The sequence below is a fragment of the Hippopotamus amphibius genome, chromosome 6 (genome assembly GCF_030028045.1).
Source record: "Hippopotamus amphibius kiboko isolate mHipAmp2 chromosome 6, mHipAmp2.hap2, whole genome shotgun sequence".
In the NCBI taxonomy this organism is placed as follows: Eukaryota; Metazoa; Chordata; class Mammalia; order Artiodactyla; family Hippopotamidae; genus Hippopotamus; species Hippopotamus amphibius.
The window spans coordinates 16866895-16889792 of NC_080191.1; the positions used below are offsets into that span (position 1 = coordinate 16866895).

General features: G+C 34.5%; 1 protein-coding gene across 12 annotated transcripts in view; it reads left to right on the forward strand.

The window, feature by feature from the left end:
- The window catches only part of USP45 (ubiquitin specific peptidase 45), a 57428-nt gene extending 35132 nt beyond the window's left edge, over nt 1-22296 (forward strand). For 10 of the 12 annotated variants that reach the window (XM_057739073.1, XM_057739075.1, XM_057739081.1 and 7 more), the window contains 10 exons: nt 3517-3604; nt 7551-7632; nt 9542-9633; nt 11091-11147; nt 11468-11611; nt 12926-13598; nt 15186-15283; nt 18207-18293; nt 21157-21310; nt 21903-22296. In XM_057739073.1, coding sequence (XP_057595056.1) covers nt 3517-3604; nt 7551-7632; nt 9542-9633; nt 11091-11147; nt 11468-11611; nt 12926-13598; nt 15186-15283; nt 18207-18293; nt 21157-21310; nt 21903-22033 — 1606 coding nt within the window. In that variant the 3' untranslated portion in view covers nt 22034-22296. Of the gene's footprint in view, nt 1-3516; nt 3605-7550; nt 7633-9541; nt 9634-11090; nt 11148-11467; nt 11612-12880; nt 13599-15185; nt 15284-18206; nt 18294-21156; nt 21311-21902 lie in introns of those variants that run through there. The other 2 variants (XM_057739084.1, XM_057739085.1) reach the window with 2 other exon arrangements.
- Nucleotides 22297-22898: the final 602 nt, after the last annotated feature.

Genomic DNA, 22898 nt, shown 5'->3' on the forward strand with positions numbered 1-22898 from the left:
CACATAAGAATGGGAAGAGCTGTAGATTTTTCATAGATGCCTTTCATCAGGTTGAGGAAATTCTCATTCCTTGTTTTTTCTGAGAGATCTTATCAAGAATGGGTATTGATATACCTTGATTCCTGGCCCAGAGAAAATGAGATAATAAATGTTGTTTTATAAGAGAAAAGAATGAATATTAAATTTTACTGAATACTTTTTCTACATCTACTAAAATAATCATATTTTTTTAACCTGTTGAAATAGTGAATTGTATTAATGGATGTCCTGAATAGCATTAGTGAATATATTTGATATATAATAAACTATGTATTTAAAGTATACTCTCAGTTATTTTGACATATGTATACACTTGTGACGCCATTGCCACATCATACATTACAGCATGATGACTGTATCTGTCACCACTCAAAGTTTTCTTGGATCCCTTTGTAATTCCTCTCTCTGCACTCCTTCCCCAGGCCCTGTCCCAGGGCTACCCCTTACCTGTTTTTTGCCTCTATAGATTAGTTTGCATTTTTTAGAATTCCGTATACAGTTGACCCTTGAACAACACAGGGGTGAGGGACACCAGTCCTCTCCGAAGTCAAAGTCTGCATGTAACTACAGTCAGTTGGCCCTCCAGATCCCAGGTTCCACATTTGTGGATTCAGCCAACTGAAGTTCATGTAGTACTGTAGTACGTATCTAGTGAAAAAAAATTGGCATGTAAGTGGACCCACACTGTTCAGACTTGTGTTGTTCAAGGGTCAACTATAAATGGAATCATACATGTGCTCTGTGTGGTCTGGCTTCTTTCACTTGGCATAATTATTTTGAGATTCTTCCATGTTGTGTGTATACATTGATTGATTTTTGAAAATTGAGCCAATCTCTTGAAGTTTCTGTTATAATGGTGATTGTCAGACACTTTGACCACTTGTGACAAACTGTTGGGAGCAAGTTTTTCAACTTTCTTCTGGCTTTTTTTTTTCCCTTTAATATCTTGTTATTTTGCAAGAGTTTTAAGACTCATAGAAAGTTACAAGAAGACTACAGAGTTCCTGTGTACACTTCATCCAGCTTCCACCAATGATAATATCTTAGATAATAGCAGTGCATTGTCAAAACCAGGGAATTGACATCAACACAGCGCTATCAACTCCAGTATAGATCTCATTTGGGTGTCACCAGTTTTTACATGAACTCTTCCCTGAAAGGTTCAGAGATGCTGTAGATGCTATGACTCCATTCTCATTCACGCCCATCTTTTGCTTCCTTTATTCCTTAATGTTGCTAACTAGTATTGATTCGCGGAGCTTTTTTTGGGTTTTGTCCATGAGGAAATTACATACATATATGTATTCCTAGTTTTGTGATATTCTGTGGTGTGTCATGTGTCTTAAGGATGTCATGTATCAAAGTCTCAAGATAAAATGAAAGTTCAGGGACTTCCCTGGCAGTCCAGTGATTAAGACTCCAAGCTTCCACTACAGGGGGCACTGTTTCACTCCCTGTTTGGCTTGGTTGGGGAACTAAGATTTTGCATGCCGGGTGGTGCAGCCAAAAAAAAATAGTATTCTGGGTATGTTCTTTAGTATTATCTTCTAATTTACTAATTTACCCTTCAACTGTGTATAGTTTAGAGTTTATCCTATTTTTTGTATTTTTATATCTGTAGTTTTATTTTCTTATTTCTAATGTTTTAATTGGCTATCTTATATCTACATGTTCTTATTTAATTGTTTTCTATTTTAGTATCTGGGGTTTTATTGGCAGTTGTGCCTTTATTTTATGTTTTTGGACATCTCAACATATTTATGGCAACGTCTTTGGGACAGTTCAATGAAATTTATTTGGAGGGAAGTAAATTCATTTCAGTTGTTGACTTTTTAACATTAGATTTCTTTATGTGTTTTATAATATTGGGTTGTAGGCTTCTTTGGAGTGAATTTTTTGTTTTTCCACTCCCATCTTTGACTCCTTTGCTTTCTCCCATCCCCTCCCCTTCCTCCCATCACCTCACTTCCTCAAACCCACCTCCTCTTTCTGCCTAAACATTTAAAACTTTTACTTACGATAACCTCCCTCCCTCCTCCAGGCTAGCCTTGGAGATTCCGCTCTCTTAACGATTTAGTTACCACGCTGCCCCCGTTCAAGGATGGGAGGAGTCTGTAGAAGGCCTGGCTCAGCTTCAGGTCCGTAGCCTCAGGTAACAATTGCCTAAGGGCTTCTTTTCTGGCTCTTGGTTAAGATCAACCATCCTTAAACAATGATCCTGGCTCTGGTCTCTGTCTGAAGTACTTTTAGTTTTCTTTACCCTTCAGGGCTGAGCTCTTTCAGGCCTAGAGCTTATCAAGTCTGTTTTTCAGTCTGCCTACAATTTTGTATTCTAATGTTTTTATTCTGTGGGATTTTTTGGTATTGAAATCCCACTTAAGCCTTTTTTGTTTGTTTTCTCTTTTTATATTTTGTTATGTTTGGAGCAGCGAGAGTTTTTGGATTACGAACAGACTGATTCATCTGCACCCAGAAGCCCTCTCCCTGAAGTCTCTCTTGTTTTCAGTTTCTTTTTCTTGACAGTCAGTTCCTGTTTTATGAGCATGTATACATTTTCCTCTTACAATTTGAGATTTTTAAAAGTTCCCGGCCCTTTCCCACAATAACGCTTTTACCAAGGCACAGTTCCTGTGAATGTTTAGAGTTTCCTTTGTTGTGAACAAGGTGAGTTTTTTTCATATATTTCGAATTTTTCTATGTTTACCCTTTAAGTTTGAAGGTCTCTTTTGGCATTGGTAGCTCAGATAGCCTTCATTAGAGATTCTGTAAGTCATTACACGATTTCTTCCCCAGTTCTAGGTAAAAGAAGAAAGAAAAAAATATACAGGAAATCTGATTGTCAAATTCATAAAATGAAAACCTTCACAGAGATAACAGTTTATAGTTCTTTATATTAATATAAGTAATCTCTTGCTTTTCTTTGGTTGTTTAAGGTAGGAAGATAATAGATCACAGTAGCTTGGGTTTGAATACTGTTTTTTTGCCTGCTGTGTCTTTGCAAATTAAATAGTCCCTCTGAGCTCTCATATATAAGCTAAAGAAAGTAGTGCAGTCCAAGCTTGTTTGAGGATTACGTGAAGCTTAACATGTGTACTGTACTTGGTGTGTAGTAGTTGCTTAATAAGTGTTAGCCATATTGTTCTCAGTGTACTGAAGATCTCATCCTGACTGGAACGGTAATCACATTTTGTCTTTCTACTTATAGAAAAATGAGTAAATTGAATCTTTGAATATATAAATATTGAATATATGTTATTTCAAGGTGTTTTTACCTCCTTTTTTTTTGGCTGCACCACGCAGCATGTGGGATCTTAGTTCTCACACCAGGGATCAAACCTGTGCCCCCTGCAGTGGAAGCGTGGAGTCTTAACCACTGGACCACCAGGGAGGTCCTCAAGGTGATTTTAAATAATAGTACTCTATTTTTGATAAAATGATTGTTCTTTTTTTCTCTCCTGTTTTGTTTTTAAATCATAGGGCCCCTGGATTTAAAAGTTTTCAACAACAGGACAGTCAGGAGCTTCTTCATTATCTGCTGGATGCAGTGAGGACAGAAGAAACAAAGGTCAGGTTTCTTTATGTTTATCACATATACTCTTTAAGAAGAGGGTACAAAACTGAAGGAATTAATTTTTACCAAAATGTTACTGTATGGTTTGAGGGCAATATGATTTTTTTTCCCCAACTGTTCTATTTATTCTGTCCCCCTCCTCTTTTTTTTGTCTCTTCTGCCATAAGATTACTTCCTTTCACCCTTTTACAGCTCTACTATCCTTTATTAATGTCCTTTGACTATAACAGAAATTAATTAAAATTAGCTTAAATAAAGAAAAGGGAATCTAATAATCCAGATAAAGAGGGATATTCAACAGGAAGGTTCTCAGGAATCCAGAAAGTATTCTCCTCTTTCCACCAGCGTCTCAGGCTCTGTAGACTTTATCCACCTCTCTGCAGACTGAGTACTTTCTTTGCTTCCCTGAGTTATCACTGACGAGTTAGCACCTGACCACCATGGTTTGCATGTTATAAAAACCAAACTGCTGCTTGTGAATCCCAATTCTAAATTCCCAAAAGAGAGAAACCCCATTATCCCATGTTGGATTAGGATCCACTCGGGGACTAGGGGCTTGGTGTCCCACCCTCCTGTATCAGGGACTGTTTCTGAATGGATAGATTTCCCAAACAGTGTTTATTTTAATCCTGTCCCTTAACTGATGGATGGCTGTTGGTTGACTTCAGTATTAAATTAGTTATATTCACCTTTTTTGGTGGGGTCCTATGCAAATAGGATACAGTTTTTCAGAGAAAATGCAAGATCTTAAAGATGAAGATATCAAATACACAGCACATATCCTCCACTTCCCCTCTTTCGCACTCATAGCAGACCCCGCTGATCATTTATAACAGTTGTGCTGAGGCAGGATTCAGTCTCAGACTCATTCTCAACATAGCACTCTGGGCAGCCCCTGCCAGTCATTATTGTTATAACAGGTGCAATCCTGTTTCCTGTTCAAGGGGAATACCTTTCTGAATCTATATAATAATAAGCAGGAAAGCAGACAGGTGAAGACGAAGTGCTAATATATTTGTGGTAGGTGTTTACTATGTTACTAGGCGGCAGGGTGGACCCTCCTCTTTCTTTCTTTCTTTTTTTTTTTTTTCCCAAATCCTACTTTGTTTGAATTGTACATAACACTGTAGTGTTTCTTTACTCCTAATGGACAGTTTTCAGTGAAGAGAGAGTTATGGTTCTAATATTTTTTCGTAAATTATCTTGAATGAGTTCGTTACTCCCTCCTGCTACCAATGTATATTACAGTTGTATCCTAAATTGGTAACACCCTAATTATACTAATTTTTCGTATGTATTTGGGTTTATTTCTCAACTTCCCCTTAGTTCTGTTTGCCTATATGTTTGAATACTAGAGTCATACTTTGAATTATGAAAATTTTAATGTATTTAGTAAATCTAGTAGGACCAGTCATCTCTTACTACTACCTCTCCCCAGAGTTTTCATTGCTATTCTTATTTATTTTTGCATATCTAGTTTAAAACCGATGTCTCCCTTCAGCCTCTCACATTAAAAAACAAAACAAAACCCTAAAACTTCATATACACCGTTGCCATTTTTGCTGGAATTATGTTAAATGAATAAATTGGGTGGGGGTGGGGGAGGTGGGGAAATTAAAATGTTAATAATGGTAGAACCTATCCAAGAACATGGTGTATCTTTCCATTTGATCAAGTTTTCTTTTGTGTCTTTCAGAAGTATTTTGAAGTTTTCCTCATTTAGATCTTACACATTTGTTTATTCCTAGTTATTTTCTTTTCAGTTGCTATTATAAATGGGGTATTTTCTTCTGTATCTTCTAAGTGGCTTTTGCTTATGTGTGTGAAGGCAATTGACTTCATTATATTTATGTATTCCATATTCTCTTATTACTATTACAGTAGTTTTTTAATTTCATTTGGTTCTTTTGGCTTTTCCAAGTAAAAAGTCGTATCATCTGCAAATAATTTTATCTCCTTTATACTTTTTATACTTCTGAGATTCATGTTTCTGTGAAATGCATCAACTAAAACTTTAATACAATGGTAAATACTAGCAGTGAATAGGGGTTATCAAGGGATATGATCTTCTGATTTTTTTCTCAGTGTATATGATGACATATTAATAGACTTCCCTAATATCCCTGCATTACTAGAATAAAAACCGCTTGGTCATACTGTACTCTTTTAATGTGCTGCTGTATTCTGTTGCTGATATTTTATTTAGAATTTTTTCATAAGTGATATTGATATATGTGTGTATACTCTGTCAGCTATCGTACCAATATTATGCTTCCTGAAGATAATTTGAAAGTTTCCCTTTTTCTGTGCCCTGGAGTATAGGTTTAGTGACATTCCTATGTGAAATTGTTAGGGCCTGGAGCTTTTTGTAGGGAGTACTTATTAATTCAGTGACTTTAACCGTATTCTTTTTTTTTCCTCCCTTGAAAGCTTGAAAATTTTCTGTCTCTTCTGGGATTAATTTCTTGGAAAATTATCTATTTTTTTTCCTGAATTTTCAAATGTAATACGTGAGAGTTGAGCAAAGTGATCTCTCATGATTACTTACAGTGTCTTTAATTTTGTTAGTGACTTCCCTTTTTTGTTATGTGTGATGTTATGCTTTTCATCCTTATCTTGGTTTAGATCAGTTGGTGGGTTTATTTATCCCTGTCACTCAGAGAGGCGGCTTTTGATTATTAATTCTCTTCAATTTCTACTTTTATCTTCATTAACTCTTTCCTTATACTGGTTTGTCATCCTTTTCTAAATTTATAAGTTGGCTGCTTAATTCATTTGTTTTTATTATTTTCAATTGATTTAAACGTATAAAGCTGTGAATTTTCTTCTGAACAGTGGAAAGTATCTTGGAAGTTTGCAGTTGGGTTTAATTTCTCTTTGACATAATAATTTTTTAACAGCAGAATTATGTATCATTTTCACACCAAGAAGTCCAGGTCAAACAGTGGTTTCACATATATGAAAACCTGTGATTAAGACTTTACTTAAAAAAATATTTTGAAGGATAATTAATAAGCTTTCCCCTCAACCCACTGTTAAAATGTGATTTAGAGAAGATTAAATTCATCAACTAAGTAGGACCATAATAAGCATAAAAGATGATAATTTATTAGCTTAAATAAGTCTTTATTTTTGGAATATATACAGTTTTATTCTGAGAGTTTTTTGGTAAGGTTGGATCTTTCCTACAATATATGCAAGAAATGTGGAACCATAAACCTTATCATTACTAAGAGCTGCTAATGACTTTAACACATGATCAAATTCAAATAAATTCAAATAAAACAACAATTAAGATTTGGGGTCTTCTTGCTGTCAAGAATATTCTGGACTTTAGTCATCTATGTATATAAGTAAAATAATCGACATGTAGGTCATCATGACCAGTTTAATAGCTTCTTATATATTAAGATTTTCTTCATACATAAGAATTTTCCTGTGGTCTATTTGTTACTTTTTGTCCTGATTAAGGAGTAAATAATTTTAGGGACAGAATAGGGGAGAGGGAGGGAGGGGACGAGAAATGGTGGGGAGAAGGGAAAAGGAGAACTTTCTCTAAACCTATAAGAAAAATGAGACTAAGCTGCTTGCATTTTGTTGACTGAGAAAAACATTTTAAACCCAAGAGAGCCCCTAAACATAGGAATCTTGACTTTTGTTTGGGGAAGAATTTGGCATTAGAGAATTATTCATTCATGGAATTTTAGAACTGAAAGAAAGGACACATTTAAGTTTTTAAAAAATTCAGTCATTTTATTTTACAGACTAGGGAACTGAGATCCAGTATACCTTGCTGTCTGAAAGTCCTCCTCTTATTAAGAGGATGAGGCTTGAGTTGACTGTCACTAAAATCAGATTCTATTCACAGGAACACAAAATAATGCTTTGAAAGAATACATTCCAGTATAGATTCTTAATAAAGTCTTACTTTGTTTTATAGCGAATACAAGCTGGCATTCTAAAAGCATTTAACAACCCAACTACTAAAACTGCTGATGATGAAACTAGAAGAAAAGTCAAAGGTATGTTGACTTTTTCACTAGTAAAACTATCTTCTAGAAGAAAATATTATAAGTTTCTTTTCAGGCGGGGGAGGAAGTGAGCATTATGTGAACTAATTCTCTGAAGTATGTCCTTAAAGGAGGGTGCACTTACTTCTGTGGCTGCAAGATAGTCTAATGGGTTATAAAAAGAAAATGTTAGAATTCATGTGAATTTTAAAAAATAAAACTCGTATCAGATAAACAGATTGACACTGATGCCCTTAAGTGAAGTGTCTTATGGGAGACTTGAAATGTTATTGAAAGTAGCAGCCTGGCTTGGAAGTTCACTTTTATAATATTTTATCATTTTGCAGTTGAAGTGTGCTTAGGTAGGTGGATTTATGGATGTTGTCTGGTCTTAACTAGACAAAATGCTTCAGTGCTGCAAAGATTCCTGCAAGAAAGCTGTTATTTACAAGAGTGCTATTAAGTGAAGTATACATGTCTACTCCTGTTGACTCTTTATCAGCCAAAATATGAGGCAGAAACAATGATTAACTAATCAAAGCTGATCATTTACAGTGATCAGTATTTAAGTGTGGGTTAATATCTCATGTTATTCACGATGTACCTTGATATATTCTGCCTTGAGATAGTAACTAGTGGTAATGTGTAGCCTTGAGATAGTAACTGCTGGTAATGTGTAGTCATTTTTAGAGAATGTTTTAAAATATTATTTGCATTTTATTCTCTTTTCTAACGTCTGTTTTTTGGTAGCAGCATATGTACATACTGCATGTCTGTAATTTGTGAACAAATATACATACATTTTGATTATATATGACAAAACTTTATGTGCAGTTAAAGGTGCAAGATTTTGAAAAATACAGATTCTCAAGTATGCTTTGTTCTTTTGTTTTGAGATAGTGCCATCTAGTGCATGTTTAGAATAACTGCTCATTTTTTCTTTCACTTCTTGCCAGTTCTGTAATCTCACCTATTTTCAATCCCTTCTACAGTTTTTCTTAATGAAATATCATAGTTTAACATAACTTCTAAATAGTTACTGTCATAATTAATAAATAATTATTGATATATCCAGATAAAAGTTTGCTGTGTCATTCAGTGCTTCAAGTAATGTTTTAAAATGATTTAAAATGTTTGCATGAAATTTGAAGGTAGAAATCCTATAAGGATAGAAGTTTAAAAGAGGAGTGAATAGGTTTTTTAATATTTTTTTCCCCACGGTTTACCATGGAACATTTCAAACTTCCATTACAGGGCACATAGTATAACGAAGCCCATGTAACCCGTGTGTCCGTCACCCTGCTTAAATTACATTCAGTTCATGGTGTATTATGTTTCATCTGTTCTTCCCCAACTCCATATTATTTTGAAGCAAAGCATAGGCATAATTTTCTTTTATTTATAAACATTTCCCAAACAGAATAATTTTAACATTCTTATGTAACAGGAGTTACATGTATAACTGAGTTATTAATTGCCATGTTCTTTATGCTATGCAGTGTTTACTTGTCTTTTACTACTCTGTTTCCGTAGTTATGGTCCTGATGTCTGTAGTCCTAAATCATAATCTCTTTTCCCGTCTCTCTGTCTGCCTCTAGGTTAGGCACAGAGGCTTTAAAGGGTTTAGTGGGAGCAGTTGAGTGTGGTATGAATAGTGGTTATTACTTTACTTATTTTACTTCTTAAATTTAAGAACAATTTGTTATTTCTTTGAAACTACGGTAGTTGACAGTCCCATTTTCTCTATGGAATTGTAAAGGAGAAAGACATTATAACATCTTAAATAGTAAAATATATTATTAAAAATGGTCCTGGATATCTGTCTTATTCAGATTTCTTTTGATTCAACACAGAAAAAGCCTATTACATTGTTAGGTTAATGGTTGACATGTTTTTTGCATTAAAAGTATTATTTTTACAGCATATGGAAGAGAAGGTGTGAAAATGAACTTCATAGATCGTATCTTTATTGGTGAATTAACTAGCACGGTCATGTGTGAAGAATGTGCAAATGTAGGTACTTTGGAATTCACTTCAACATGGAATAGATTACAGTCACATTGTTTTTATTGTTTTCTTTCACATGTAATCATCAGCAGTCATTTATTTTTATTTGTGACAGATGACTACATAGTAGTTTTTAAAAGTCTTTTAAAAATACATCCTTCACTCCTAGAAAATAAACACGTTGTATAATTTTTTTAAGTAAATATGTTATCTAATTTTCCTCTTGACACACCTGTGAAGTTCATTTAGCCTATTTTAATATGCTCCAATGTGTTAGCTACTCATTTGGGTTGAAAATGAAAGAAACCTCTGGGAAGAGAATAACTGTCTTAATATAATTTTGCATTGCCTTAAATTGTAATCCCAATAGAAATAATTTAATGTAGTAACACAATTTAGGCTGATCTACTTTTAAAGTTTACGTATATATGACTTGAAGTTTTTTTTAAGCAGACTTGACAAATCTTTGAATGTAGTGACAACTTTCATTTTGAATGCCATCTATACTTTAATAACTTCTTAAAGAATGTATAAACTTTTATAGGTTTTCAATTGCTTGGTAAGGAGTGTTTCCAAAAGCATATGGCATATGATAGGTTTCAACTTATGTCAGATTTTAATCATACAAGAGAGTCTTTATGTCCATCTTCCTGTCCCAGACTATGCAGTACCTTTCCGATTATATATTCTATCTCCTTCTAGCCTGTCATACTGAAGCACAGAATGTGTCAGCATGCTATTACAGTTGACCCTTGAACAACATGGGTTTGAACTGCAAGGGCCCACTTACACGCAGATTTTCTTCAGTAAAGACTGTCAGTGCTGCAGTACTACACAGTCTGCGTTTGGTTGCATCTGCAGATGTGGAGCCCTGGATACTGAGCGCCGACTGTGAAGTTACACTCTGATTTTTGACTGTTGGGTGGGATGGGGATCGGCATCCCTAACCCCCACGTTGTTCAGTGGTCAAACTCCATTTAAATTTTTAGTGTATTTAACATAGAAACTGATTTCTTTTTTATAAGCTAAAGAGTATCTTTTAAGATAGAATTATCCGAAAGAATCTACAAAGCACAGTCAAACTCTCTGGCTTTTTACATGGCTTTTTCTTAACATTTCGTATTTTATTTATGTTGTGGTCCTAATTTCACCGAAAATATGTTTATATCTTCAGTTAATCAGTTTTATTAAACACAGTTTATTTTAAAGTTAAATATTACAGGTTAGTCATATTAATAGTACTATAAAATTCAGCTGGGTTGCATTTATTGATGTTTTGGGATATCTTGTTTTGATTAACAATATGTGTTCCTATACCCAATTAAATTACTGTTTGTTCCAGGGACATTTTTTAACTTAAGATTTTACGTTGCCTGGGAAGTTTGATTTCTTTAAGACTTTACAAAACTACATTGCCTATATTAGAATTCTAACTGACGTTCTCAATATGTTTTCTTTTTAAGATCTCCACGGTGAAAGATCCTTTTATTGATATTTCACTTCCTATAATAGAAGAAAGGGTAAGAAGAAAAAAACAAGTCTTTTTGTGAAGGGCATTTATGAATTCATATATTTAGGCATTTGTTGAGTAGATTATCAGATATCTGAGAGTCATTACTTTTTATAGGCAGTAATTGAGTTTGTACAGTGTATTTGATATTGTATGGGTAAAGTATGATATAGTTCTTATTCTCAAGGAATTTAAGCCTTTATGTTTTATATTTTGAGAATTAATGTTTAGGAAATTACATTTCAAATGAATTAGAAATGTTAAAAAGTAGATGATATCCAGAATTTATTTCCTAAAGAAGTTTTGTGTTATATATATGGTATTTTATAGGCTTCAAAACCTGTACTTTTGGGAAGAATGAGTAAATATAGAAGTTTACAGGACACAGATAATGGTCAATACAATGGCACTGTTGCTACAGAAAATACTCATCAACCTAGAGCCACCAAGAAGCATTCTTCATCTAAAGATAAGGTAAGATTATGTGCATTTGTGAGACGTCTGTTTTTTTAAAACTTTTTATTAAGAAAAATTGCAAAAGTATACAAAAGTAGAGAAAGAAGTATAATAAACTCCCATGTACCCATTTCTCAGCATCGTAGTTACCACCTCACAGCTAATCACGTTTTATCTGTATGTATCCCACATTTTCCTCCTCACCATCCTAGATTATTTTGAAATAAATCACAAATATATCATATACTTAAATGTATATCTCTAAAAGCTGCTTTTTAAAGACATAGCCATTGTATCATTATTGTACCTGAAAATATTTAAAACTTAATAGCATAAACATCTAGTCATAATTTAAATTTCTGCAATTGTCTCATAAAACACTTGTTTTTGCTTTTGAAAACATATTTGAATTTAGGATCTAAAAAAGATCAATAGATTGCCATGTCTTTTAAATGTCTTTTAATCCACAGATTCCACCTTTCTTTTTCTTTGCGATTTATTTGTTGAAGAAATCAGATCTTTTTTTTCAGCAGTCTCTCACATTCCCACATCAGTAGTGCTTCATTTTGCATGTTATAGTAATTCATTTCGCCTGTTGGGGTAATTCATTTTGCATGTGGTAATTCATCTTCATAGTAAGAGGTGCCTCTGTTCCTTTTGTTTCCTCTCTAAGGCAGTTAGAGCTAGATGCCTGTTTAGGTTTAAGTTTGATTATTTATTTAATTTTTGGCAAGAAAACTTTTAAGTGGTGGTGAATATTTCCATCAGGAGGTGCACATCATGTTTGATGTTTCTCTTTCTGTGATGTTATCAGTCATTGATGACCATTGTCTGGACCCATTATTTCACGAGGGACATACCTGGTTGATGAATTATGCCATATAGATTTAAAGACATCAGTCTGAATTTGCACCTCATTAAAAAAAAACTTTTTTATATGATATGATTTGTACTAACTTGGCAAATTGATGTATTACAAGATTTAACTTATTACCCTGTTAGAAAGCCCTGTAAGGGGCAAGACTACAGAGATTATGCAAAGGTTTACACTTGAAAACCTTCTGTCATAGCTCTGTTTCACGGAAGTCCTGTTCTCTCTCCATAAATAGGTAACCAATTTTGTTGGTTTCCTGTGTAAAAGTTTATTTTTAAATTAGAGCTTTTTGTTAGCATATCTTCTGTTGATTGTAGTTTGGGTAGATTTAGAAAATGGATTTCAGAAGTACTAGAAATAGTATTTTGTGATTGTGGAATGTTTAAATAAGACTTACTGGCATTTATTTTCAGTAAGGTCACAAGATTCTTTTCTCTGAAAACACTATCAACTTACAGAATCAACTAATTCATAGCAGAAAACGTACAAGAAAATTGTCGTGTGGAGAAGATAAAGCTGTTGTCATATACCAGGAAAATGAAAACCCTGAAATGAATAGAGACTCTTCATTGTTTGCAAGCATCATGAAGACTGAGTCAGCTCTGACTGAAAGCCCTGCCGACGGCAGTGAAAAAGAAGCCAGCCTTTCTGAGAGCAGCGCAGATGCTGACAGCGAGGCTTCAGAGTCTGAGAGTGCTCCCAGGCAGACCTTGTTGTTGAGATCCAGCAGTGGGTACTGTGTGCACACAAATGGACACCTTCGCCATCCATCACAGAGTGAACCATTCACCAAGGAGAGTGACAGCGGTGATGAGGGAGTGGCGGAAGCTATTTCCGAACTTCATTTGAGCAGGACTGTAACTGGAGAAAGGGATTCTGACAGGGAAAATCAGCCACTAAACGTTTCCAATAATTTGTGTTTTTCAGAGGACAAGCACACGGTTTCTCACAGCCCCCAAAGTGCTTTTCAGACCCTTTCTGAGAGCTATATAACCACTTCTAAAGAATGTTCAGTTCAGTCCTGTCTCTGTCAGTTTACATCTTTGGAATTACTAATGGGGAATAACAGGCTTCTGTGTGAGAACTGTACCGAAAAGAAACAGAAGTACCCAAAGGAAACCAGTTCTGCAGGTAAATATTCAGCTTAATTTTTTTTAAAGTATTCATGGATTACCTGATAATCAGTGACTAGTGGGTCAGAGATCCCACTTAGAGGAACCTAAGAACCTTGTCTCCATACTTTAGTTGCTTATTCATATTTGTACCTCAGCACTGAAGACACTGACGGGGCAGAGTAAATTTCCAATAGATTTTTGTTGAAATAAATTGAAGAATAGGAAGTATCCATCTCTGCTTTGAAAATGCAAATCCACATCATCTTATTTCAGGAAACCAGCTATCTGAAATCTTTGCAGAAAAAATTTCTGTGAAACTTGTAATCGTAACACTCATGAGATTAATGTTGCTCATTATCCCATCAGTCTAGTGTACAGTCCTCTCATACGATGTGAGTTTGAATATTTTAAGTAATTGTACATTATAAAGCTGGCAATATAAGAACTATGTTTTGTTGACCAGAGAAAAGTGGAAAAGGGAGATTTGTCAAGTAAGAAATTTTTGGCGCACCCATAGACTTGATTACATGGAGAGAACACTCTGATTCTTAGTAACTGGTTGTTTCAGAATGTAGGTTTTATTATTCAGGTATGATGAGCCTAACAGATAAGGATACGATTGCCACTGAAAAGATAGTTTGTTACTTATAGTTCCCAAGAGGAGGGGGCACGCTAAGCCATGCCACACAGGGCCACAAGGGGAAGCTCCAGGGTTGGCCAGGAGACAGAGGGAGCGAGGGGGAAACTCCAACAAGAGCCTTTATTGTGGTGCTGGAGGGCAGGAATGGGTGAGACAGGGTAGACAGGCTTAGCATTGACTGGTAGTTTTGAATAGTATCTGTGGACTCTGAGGTATTGGGCCTGTCTATAGTTGTCTGGTACCTGGCTCTGGTGTGATTAGGGCAGGTGAATAGTGGCCTAGAGTATTAGAGCCCAATAACGGAGGTGGTTGGGGTATGGGCTTTGGATTGGTTGCTTTGCATGTGAAAATTGTTTACTATCTAGGCATTAGCTAGCTCTGGGAAAGGACCTTTCCAGTGTCAGCAAGGCCTCAGATGTCAAAGCATCAGAATAAAGGCATGATTAATACATTAGTAATTAAAGAAATATCTAGATGGGAGAGGAAGAAATGCCAGCTTACATTAATCCAAGTTAAATATTCAAATTCTATCACAAGTCTTTTCTAACAACCTCTTATTGAAATGTCGCATCATTCCCATGATACGTGATCTCCTTTCACTGCAATAAGTAGTGACCCAATATTTTCAACTACAGGTATGTTTCTGATGATGTTTGACTGAAGGGCATTGACATAAGTTACTACTGGTGTGTCTGCTTTCCAGCTTCCAAAGTTATGTTGCAAGTGTCACCTCCCCTATTCTTTGTCCTTAGAAGTGTGTGCCTTAAAAAAAAAAAATCCCTTTCATATTAGTGGAGTTTGAGGAATGAGTAGAGCCCCCCTGTAATCAGAAATCTAATTTATTTTTTAACATTTTCAAAAATGTGGTATGATGCTTCTATTTAAATGTTTACTATATTATATGGTAGATAATATATAAGATGGAACTTCATAAATAAATTTATTATATTGTATTTTATGCAGAAAAGAAAGCAGAAGGGGTTTATACTAATGCCAGGAAGCAATTGCTCGTTTCTGCTGTTCCAGCTATCCTAATTCTCCATCTTAAAAGATTTCATCAGGTAAATTCCCAATAGTAGCACTATACAAATTTTCATCATATGTTTTGCAGAGCCCTAAGTCTAGTAAAGTACTGTCAAGGATTAGACAGTAATTTATTGAATTTAAAAATTTGTCTTTGGGGATTTACTGCTTTTTCAGCAATAAGAGCTTACAAGACTTTTCTAAATAAGATTGTTTCATTCACAATATTTGAAAATTTAGGTGGTAGGAACCTCAGTGGGGGTGTGTGTATGTGTGTGTGTGTGTGTGTGTGTGTGTGTGTGTGTGTGTGTGTGTGTGGGTATGTATGGAAAATAAGATTTTTTAAGAACCCTTAGAAGCAGGGAAATAACAACATGCACATAGCTTTCTGAGCTCACATTCCAGTGAGAGGGGTGCTTGGGCTGGGTGTGGCTGGCTGGGACTAATTGCAAAAAGGACTGCAAGTGCAAGGCAGGCCCCACTCTTGTAGAACTCTAATGGAAGAGAACTTAAATGTTTTTAATGTATCAGTTTTTTTGCCATTTGTTTATACCTTTAATTCAATGCCTTGTCTTAATTTTTTTTTTTTTTTTGCATTTGATAAAATGATTTTAAAGTTTTTCTGGAAGAAACTTTAGTAATTAAAACAGTATAGTCAGAATTGTCAGTAAATAAAATTTGAGTACAATTTAAAACTCTTTTGTTATGATACTGGATGAATCTCAAATCAGTTGGGAAGGAGACCAGATTATTCAGTAAAGGACTTAGGAAGGATAGGTGTTTGATGACATAAAAGTTTAGAGCTTCCTTCTAGACCATATATATCAATACTATTTTCAGACAAATGTTTTTAATTGTATGAAATAAATTATCAAAAGACTAGAAGAAAACTTGATGGAAATTATTAACCTGACCTGTGTGTGAAAGATTTTCTAAGTATAAAACCCTTGAAAGAAATCTCAAGGGAAGAGATTGAAAGCTTTAATTATATATCTGCAACATTTCAGGTGGGCCACAGATGGGCAGGAAGACATTTTTCTCTATACCTCATCCCTCTCCACGGAAATTAGATTAAGTTCTTGATTTTCTATAGTCAGCATTACAGAAACTCAGTGGAAATGAAATGGCCATGGAGAGCAGAAACAGATGTATCAAGTCTCATTGCAGTACATCAGAATGTGAAATGGAAGGTGTATATCTGCAGGGGCTGTGTGTGAACAAGATGGAGGCATGCCAGATCTGAGAATGATGTACCACAGTTATTTTATATTTGGTTCTTACATCCCTTTTAGGAACAGCTTACAGAAAGAAATTCATGCCCTTAAAGGGAAATTTTTGTAGACATCTCAGTCCCTTCTTGTTCTCAGGCTAAATGTAGTGTCTGCAAAGCCACATTAGCATTCCCTGGGACTGTAAATTATCGGGATCAGATTCTCTCAGCAGTGTCTCTGCTTGTAGTTTTTTAGTGGCCCTGAAAACCTGTTTCCCTGTAGTAACTGTAGAGTTGTATATCAGAAACATCCACAACACTGAAAGGCAAATCTCAACAAGATAGAGCTCTTTGTCATAAATAGGGCAAATGATTAATCAACTATGTAAAGAGCTCTTAAAGATCAATAAGAAAAATATCAAGACTCTAATAGTAAAATAGTAAAAACCATGAATTGACGGTTCACAGAAGTAAAATTCCAAGAAAGTATGAAAGAACGGTTCACTCTTCGCAACAAAGCAAATGGAAAACAAAATGACGTGAGATTCCTTTTTTAGCCTGTCCAATTTGGCAACGAGTGTAACAGTGTTGATAGAAGTCTCTTCTATTAATGGATGATTTCTCAATAGCAAAGTACTGTTTGGGGAGGACACATTAGCCGATGATCTCAGACAGTGCTGGTATCAGCTGCTTATAGAGGTCACCTGATGAGAAAAAAAGGAGGCAAACACGTTGAATACAGACTAAATAGTTATTCCTGACATATGACTTCATAATTTTATGTCTGATTAGTTGAAAATACAAATCACTAAGTGGCTATATGTTGGCAAAAAAAATGTTTTTTTTCTCCTTTAAAGAAAGGTAAGAAATAGGCAACAGATCTGTAGTAAAAGTTATGTGATTAGTACACAAATAAAAAGACTAGTCATTACAGTAAGTCCTGAAAGCTTTGCATAAAAGATTGTATCTATTAATTTTGTCTACCCAAACATCTCAGATTTAAGTATCTACTTCTTCCAAGAGAGTCCATTTCTATTTGCGGGTTTCCTAGCCTTTATCTTTGATAGTCTATCAGCAAATTTTTATCATTACCTAATGCAAAGTGTACATTTTTCAAGGCCTGCCTTTGGAAACTAGAAATAGGGAAAGAAATAGAGCTTGCTTAAGAACATGAATATTCATTTTGATTTATATAATATATAATTTTTACTTTTATTCATAAAATGATTTGAGTGTTCAGGCTTTTTTTCTTTTTAGTGAATGACTATCACTAAATTTTAGGACTGAAAAGGACCTAATCTAATTCATTTATACCCATTTTCTGCCTTGATCTAGATGAGGTTGTCTGGAGTCAAGTTAACTGTTAACCAGTCATTGAGTCAGGCCTAGAACACCAGACTCCTGACTCTTCAGTTGAGTACATTTTTATGATAGCATATGTGTCAGTAGCTTAGCTTTTATCACATTGCATTTATTTTTCCTTAAGTGTTGAAAGGCACAGTGAAAGCAATTATTTCCATATTGTTTGTGGTAAAAATAGCCATGTAAATGAATGATCTTTGCAGTAACAGTTTATGAAACCTAATTGAGAACTTAATGCTATATCAGTTTTGGACTGTTCGTTAGTCATGTTTTTATATCTATGAAAAAAACTAACTTCTAGGATTCCTCTTTCGGTTTTAATTAACAAACACAATGATCTAGATTGTTTGTTACATTAAGAAAAATTTTTTTGGTGTTTTTGTTTTGAGGCTGGCTTGAGTCTTCGCAAAGTGAACAGACATGTAGATTTTCCACTTATGCTTGACTTAGCACCATTCTGTTCTGCTACTTGTAAGGTATAGTATATTAAGATATTTAATTGTCCTGCAAATAATGTGCTTCAACATATCCTATGTATTGTTTATTAGGCCATGTCTTCCTCCCTCCCTTTCACCCTCTCTCTCTCTCTTTCCCCTTCCCTCCCTCTCTCCCTTTCTTCCTTCCATCCAGCATTTAACACACGGAATATGACTTTTGTCCTTTGAGAGATAGAATAAGCTGAAAGATGCATAAAACATGAGTGAGGCATGATGTTTGTGAAGATGAAAGCTACTTGTAAATACTACTAGAATCAGGTAGTTGCTGAGAGAAGAAAGCAGATTTTGTGCCCTCTCCTGTTCCTTGTGAATGATGTGCTTAATTGGCAATAGTTTTAGCATTTGAAGAGTTCTTTATCTTTTGTAAATCAATATACAAGTGCCTTGTTTTTCATGCCATTTCACGTACACTACTAAGAATAGTGTATTTGTCAACTGAGTATGATACTTTAAAATTACTAATACTTTGATAATTAGATAGAGAAAGGAAACTGGTTTATAATTGCTCATACCTGTATGTAGGAACTCTGTAGGTGAAATTGATGACTTTGTTTTCCATGAGGGAACCAAACAGTTTGGGGTAACTAGCATATTGTCCTGCTCATGATTATCAGCAGCCTAGGTTTTGTGGTACATAAACTTATGGAACTTAATACTTTCAATATATTGATCAATCAAAACAAAAATATCTTAAATGCAATTTTTCAGGGAATCCAATTCATCTGCAATGGAATACCATCACTATATGTCAGTAATTTACTTTCAGTATTCATAGAATTTGATAATGTGGTAAACAAAATATCTAGCAAGCTCTGTACTAACAAAAACATATTTTTTAAAAGTACCTATTATGGAGAATTTCCAACATACACCAAAGTAGACAGAACAGTACAATGAACCTCTAGTACCCATCATCCAGGCCCCACACGTTAGGTATATGGCCAGTCTTGCCCCATCCACACACTCATCTACTTCCTCCTCTTATATTATTTTTTGTCTCCTATTATTTTGAAGCAAGTATCAGGCATCATTTCATTCATAAATCTTTTCCTGTATGTGTCTCTAAAAGATAAGAACCACCTGCCCCTTTTTAAACATAACCACAATACCACTTTCACACTAAAAAAATTAACTAATTTTTTCATATCATCTAGTGTATATATTTCCAATTGTCTAATAAATGAAATTTTTAAAATGAATTAGTATCAAAATAAGGACTACACATCATGATTGAAAAATATCTTTTAGTCTTTTTTAATGTACAGTTTCCCTCTCCCCTCTCTGCCCCTTGCAATTTATTTATTGGAGAACCTGGATCATCATTCTGGTAGTTTCCTGTAGTTTAAATTTTGATGATTATTCCTTTATCCTCTTTATCCTACAAATAGGTAGTTTGGATCAAGAGAGATCCAACTTGGACAGATTCAGGTTTGATATTCCTCCCACCCCCACTCCCACCCCCAGTAAGGCTATTTCATAGGGAGTGTTCTGTTCTTTCATCAGCTGGTACATAATGCCAGTTACCTTTCTGTGGTATTACCGACCAGTCTTGCTCAGTGAGTTCATTAAGAATTACAGAATGGTGATATCCTATTTTTCTTTCTTCATTTATTTGCTAGAATACTTCTATATAAAGAGAAATTATTTTCATCTATTTAGCTATCCTATGGTATAGTTCTTACAGAAAAGGCAGGGTAAATGCTCAGTTCTTTTCTTGTCCCTCTTTTAAACCAGTTTTCAGAATGATGAATTCATTCACCATCATCCTCAAACTGTCATCAGTTAATGTATCAGTATGAATTCATGGATTTAGACACATTAAATATGTTTCAATTTACTGTACTTTTCTTTTAATTCATGGTCTAATACATTAGTCTGTTGGGTCCATTGTTGGCTACTGAGAGCCACTTCAGGTTGGCTCCTGGGTTCTTTTGACATGACCTTCGTGGTTGCTCTCTGAGTGATTATGCCGCCAACTGGATACTCATTTGCTTAATTTTTAAATTTTCATTTTTAGGGATTTTTACTTAAATTAAAAATTTTTTGTTTAATAGTTACATAAAATATTTATGTAGTTCCAAAGTCAAATGTATAAAACAAGGTAAATTCAAACAAGTGTAGTTTTTCTCCATGTCTGTTCCACCTGTTTCTTTCCTTCCTTTACAAATAACCATTTTTTCAAATTATTGTTTTTTCATCTATTATTTTTTTAAATGTAAACAAATAAATGTATATATCTGCATCTCCCCTCTTTAATAATTATAGCTTATAATATGTATCCTTTTTTCTACCTTATTCTTAACATTGTATCCTAGAGATTGTTTCATAGCAGTATTTAGAGATAGTCTGCACTCCATTTTTCAAGCAGCATAATACTCTCTTGTATGGATGCATTATAGTTTATTCAGCCAGTCCCCAATTTATGGACATTTGAGTTTACTCCAGTATTTTGATATTACTGATAATCCTGCAGTCACTAATCTGGTGCATGTCTTTTTTCATATTGCTCATGTACCTGTGAGATAGAATCCTAGAAGAAGGATTGATGCATCCAAGGGTTATACATAGGGGACTTAGCTAGATAACATGAACTATCCCTGAATAGGGGTGTACCCTTTGCATTCCCATATGAGAGCACTCTTTTCCCCACAGCCCAGTCAATAGAGAATGTTGGCAAGCTTTTGTATTTTGCTGGTCTAATACAGGTGGGAAAGTACCCCAATGTAGTTTTAATATGCATTGCTCTTATTTTAAGCAGGATGCACATTTGACATAATTTTTCTTATAATAAGATTTCACTAAATGTCACTAATTAATTTGAGTTTTTTTCTTTGTCTAACAGAATGTAAATGTGGGAGAGAAAGTTCTCTACGGTCTCTATGGCGTAGTGGAGCATAGTGGTTCCATGAGAGGAGGCCACTACACCGCTTACGTGAAAGTGAGAACACCCTCTAGGAAATTACTGGAACATATCACTGGGAAGAAAAATGTGCCTGGTATGCCATCCTAAGTTCATTTTATTCTTAAAAACAAATGAATTTGTTCTTCCTTTCCTGGGAGAGGTAAGTTCTTTCATGGATACGTCAGGCGGATTCACTTTGTGAAGTGAGAAATACCTTTAAAAGTACCTAAATAATCTTAAATATCTTAAAACTGTACCCCTCAGGTCATGTGAAGTGACACTCTGTTTTTCAAGGTGTTAAGTCATTGTGTATTGCAGTGGAATAGCATTTTATTTAATAATACCAGTAGTTGTTGAAGACACACACAGTCTTCAGAATAGAGTTGGAGTTGAAAATTTGTTTCAGCAAACTGCATTTTTTTCTTTCTCTTTTAGTACAAATGCAGTTTTCCTTGAATAAATAAATATTTATAAGGCTATCTAATATTTCACCAGATATTTAAAATAAATGGTACTAATATTAATGCTTTGAAAGAGTTCATTTTGGAAGATGTTTAGCCCAAGAAAAACAGCCTTATGCAATAAAGTTTAGCATTAGATAAGTATAGTGTGTGATGAATGTGTTGTCTTTAATGTAAAGTCAGAACACACTTATTGTAAAATTCGTCTTCTTTTTGTTTTGGTAGGTTTGAAAGAGCCTGCTAGTGAATCAGCAGGCCAGTGGGTCCATGTCAGTGACACTTACGTGCAGGTGGTTCCGGAATCAAGAGCACTTAGTGCACAAGCGTACCTTCTTTTTTATGAAAGAATATTATAATTATTTGTTAATTATTAATAGTAATGATTATTTAGATCACTTTTATTTAAATGCTGCAGAGATAACCACAACATGCAATGTGCCTTTGTAGTCTTTTCTGTAGGAATAGCATGTCCCTCAAATGAGCCTGAACATTTTTACCATTTTGGTGAATCCTTTTAAAGTAAATTAAGTTTACTAAATAAATGCTTTCAAAACTATAGTCTTAAAATAAATATAAACACATGTTTTTAAAAACATATTTGTCCTGGGAAAAAAAACAACCAGAAGAGGAGACTCCGTTATAATGTGGCTTATTATTACAAGCATTCAGAAATGATGCTGGCTAAGTCAAATCATTCCTTAAAACAGTGTTTCCCAAATGTGAGTCACCTACCACCTTTCTGTTTTCATATATATATGTATATCTATCTCCCATGCCACCGTTTACTTATTATTTTTAATCTTATTTTTTAGCCTTTTTAAACCATCGTCTTATTTTGAGCATAATCCACATTTTCTGTGCTAGTTACATTTTTTTAATAATAAAATAAAATAAATAAAATAAAATAAACATATAACTATTAAAGAAAAATTGTTCATTCATGTGGCACTCCACTTACAATCATCTCAGGGCTATCCAGTGGTATACTATACTGCTGTGTGGGAAACATTGCTGTAACATATACTTACACAGTTGGCATAGTGGCCTTGTCATATTTGTATGATTCAACCGTATAAAAAGGCACCACTATAGCTTCAGTGATATGGATTTACAAATATATTGCTTAGCTTATTGCTTTGAGGTTTTGAGAACTAGAAAAAACATTGAAATATTTTATCAACATATTATTTGCAGCCTATTCATGATGGAGTTGAGAATAAT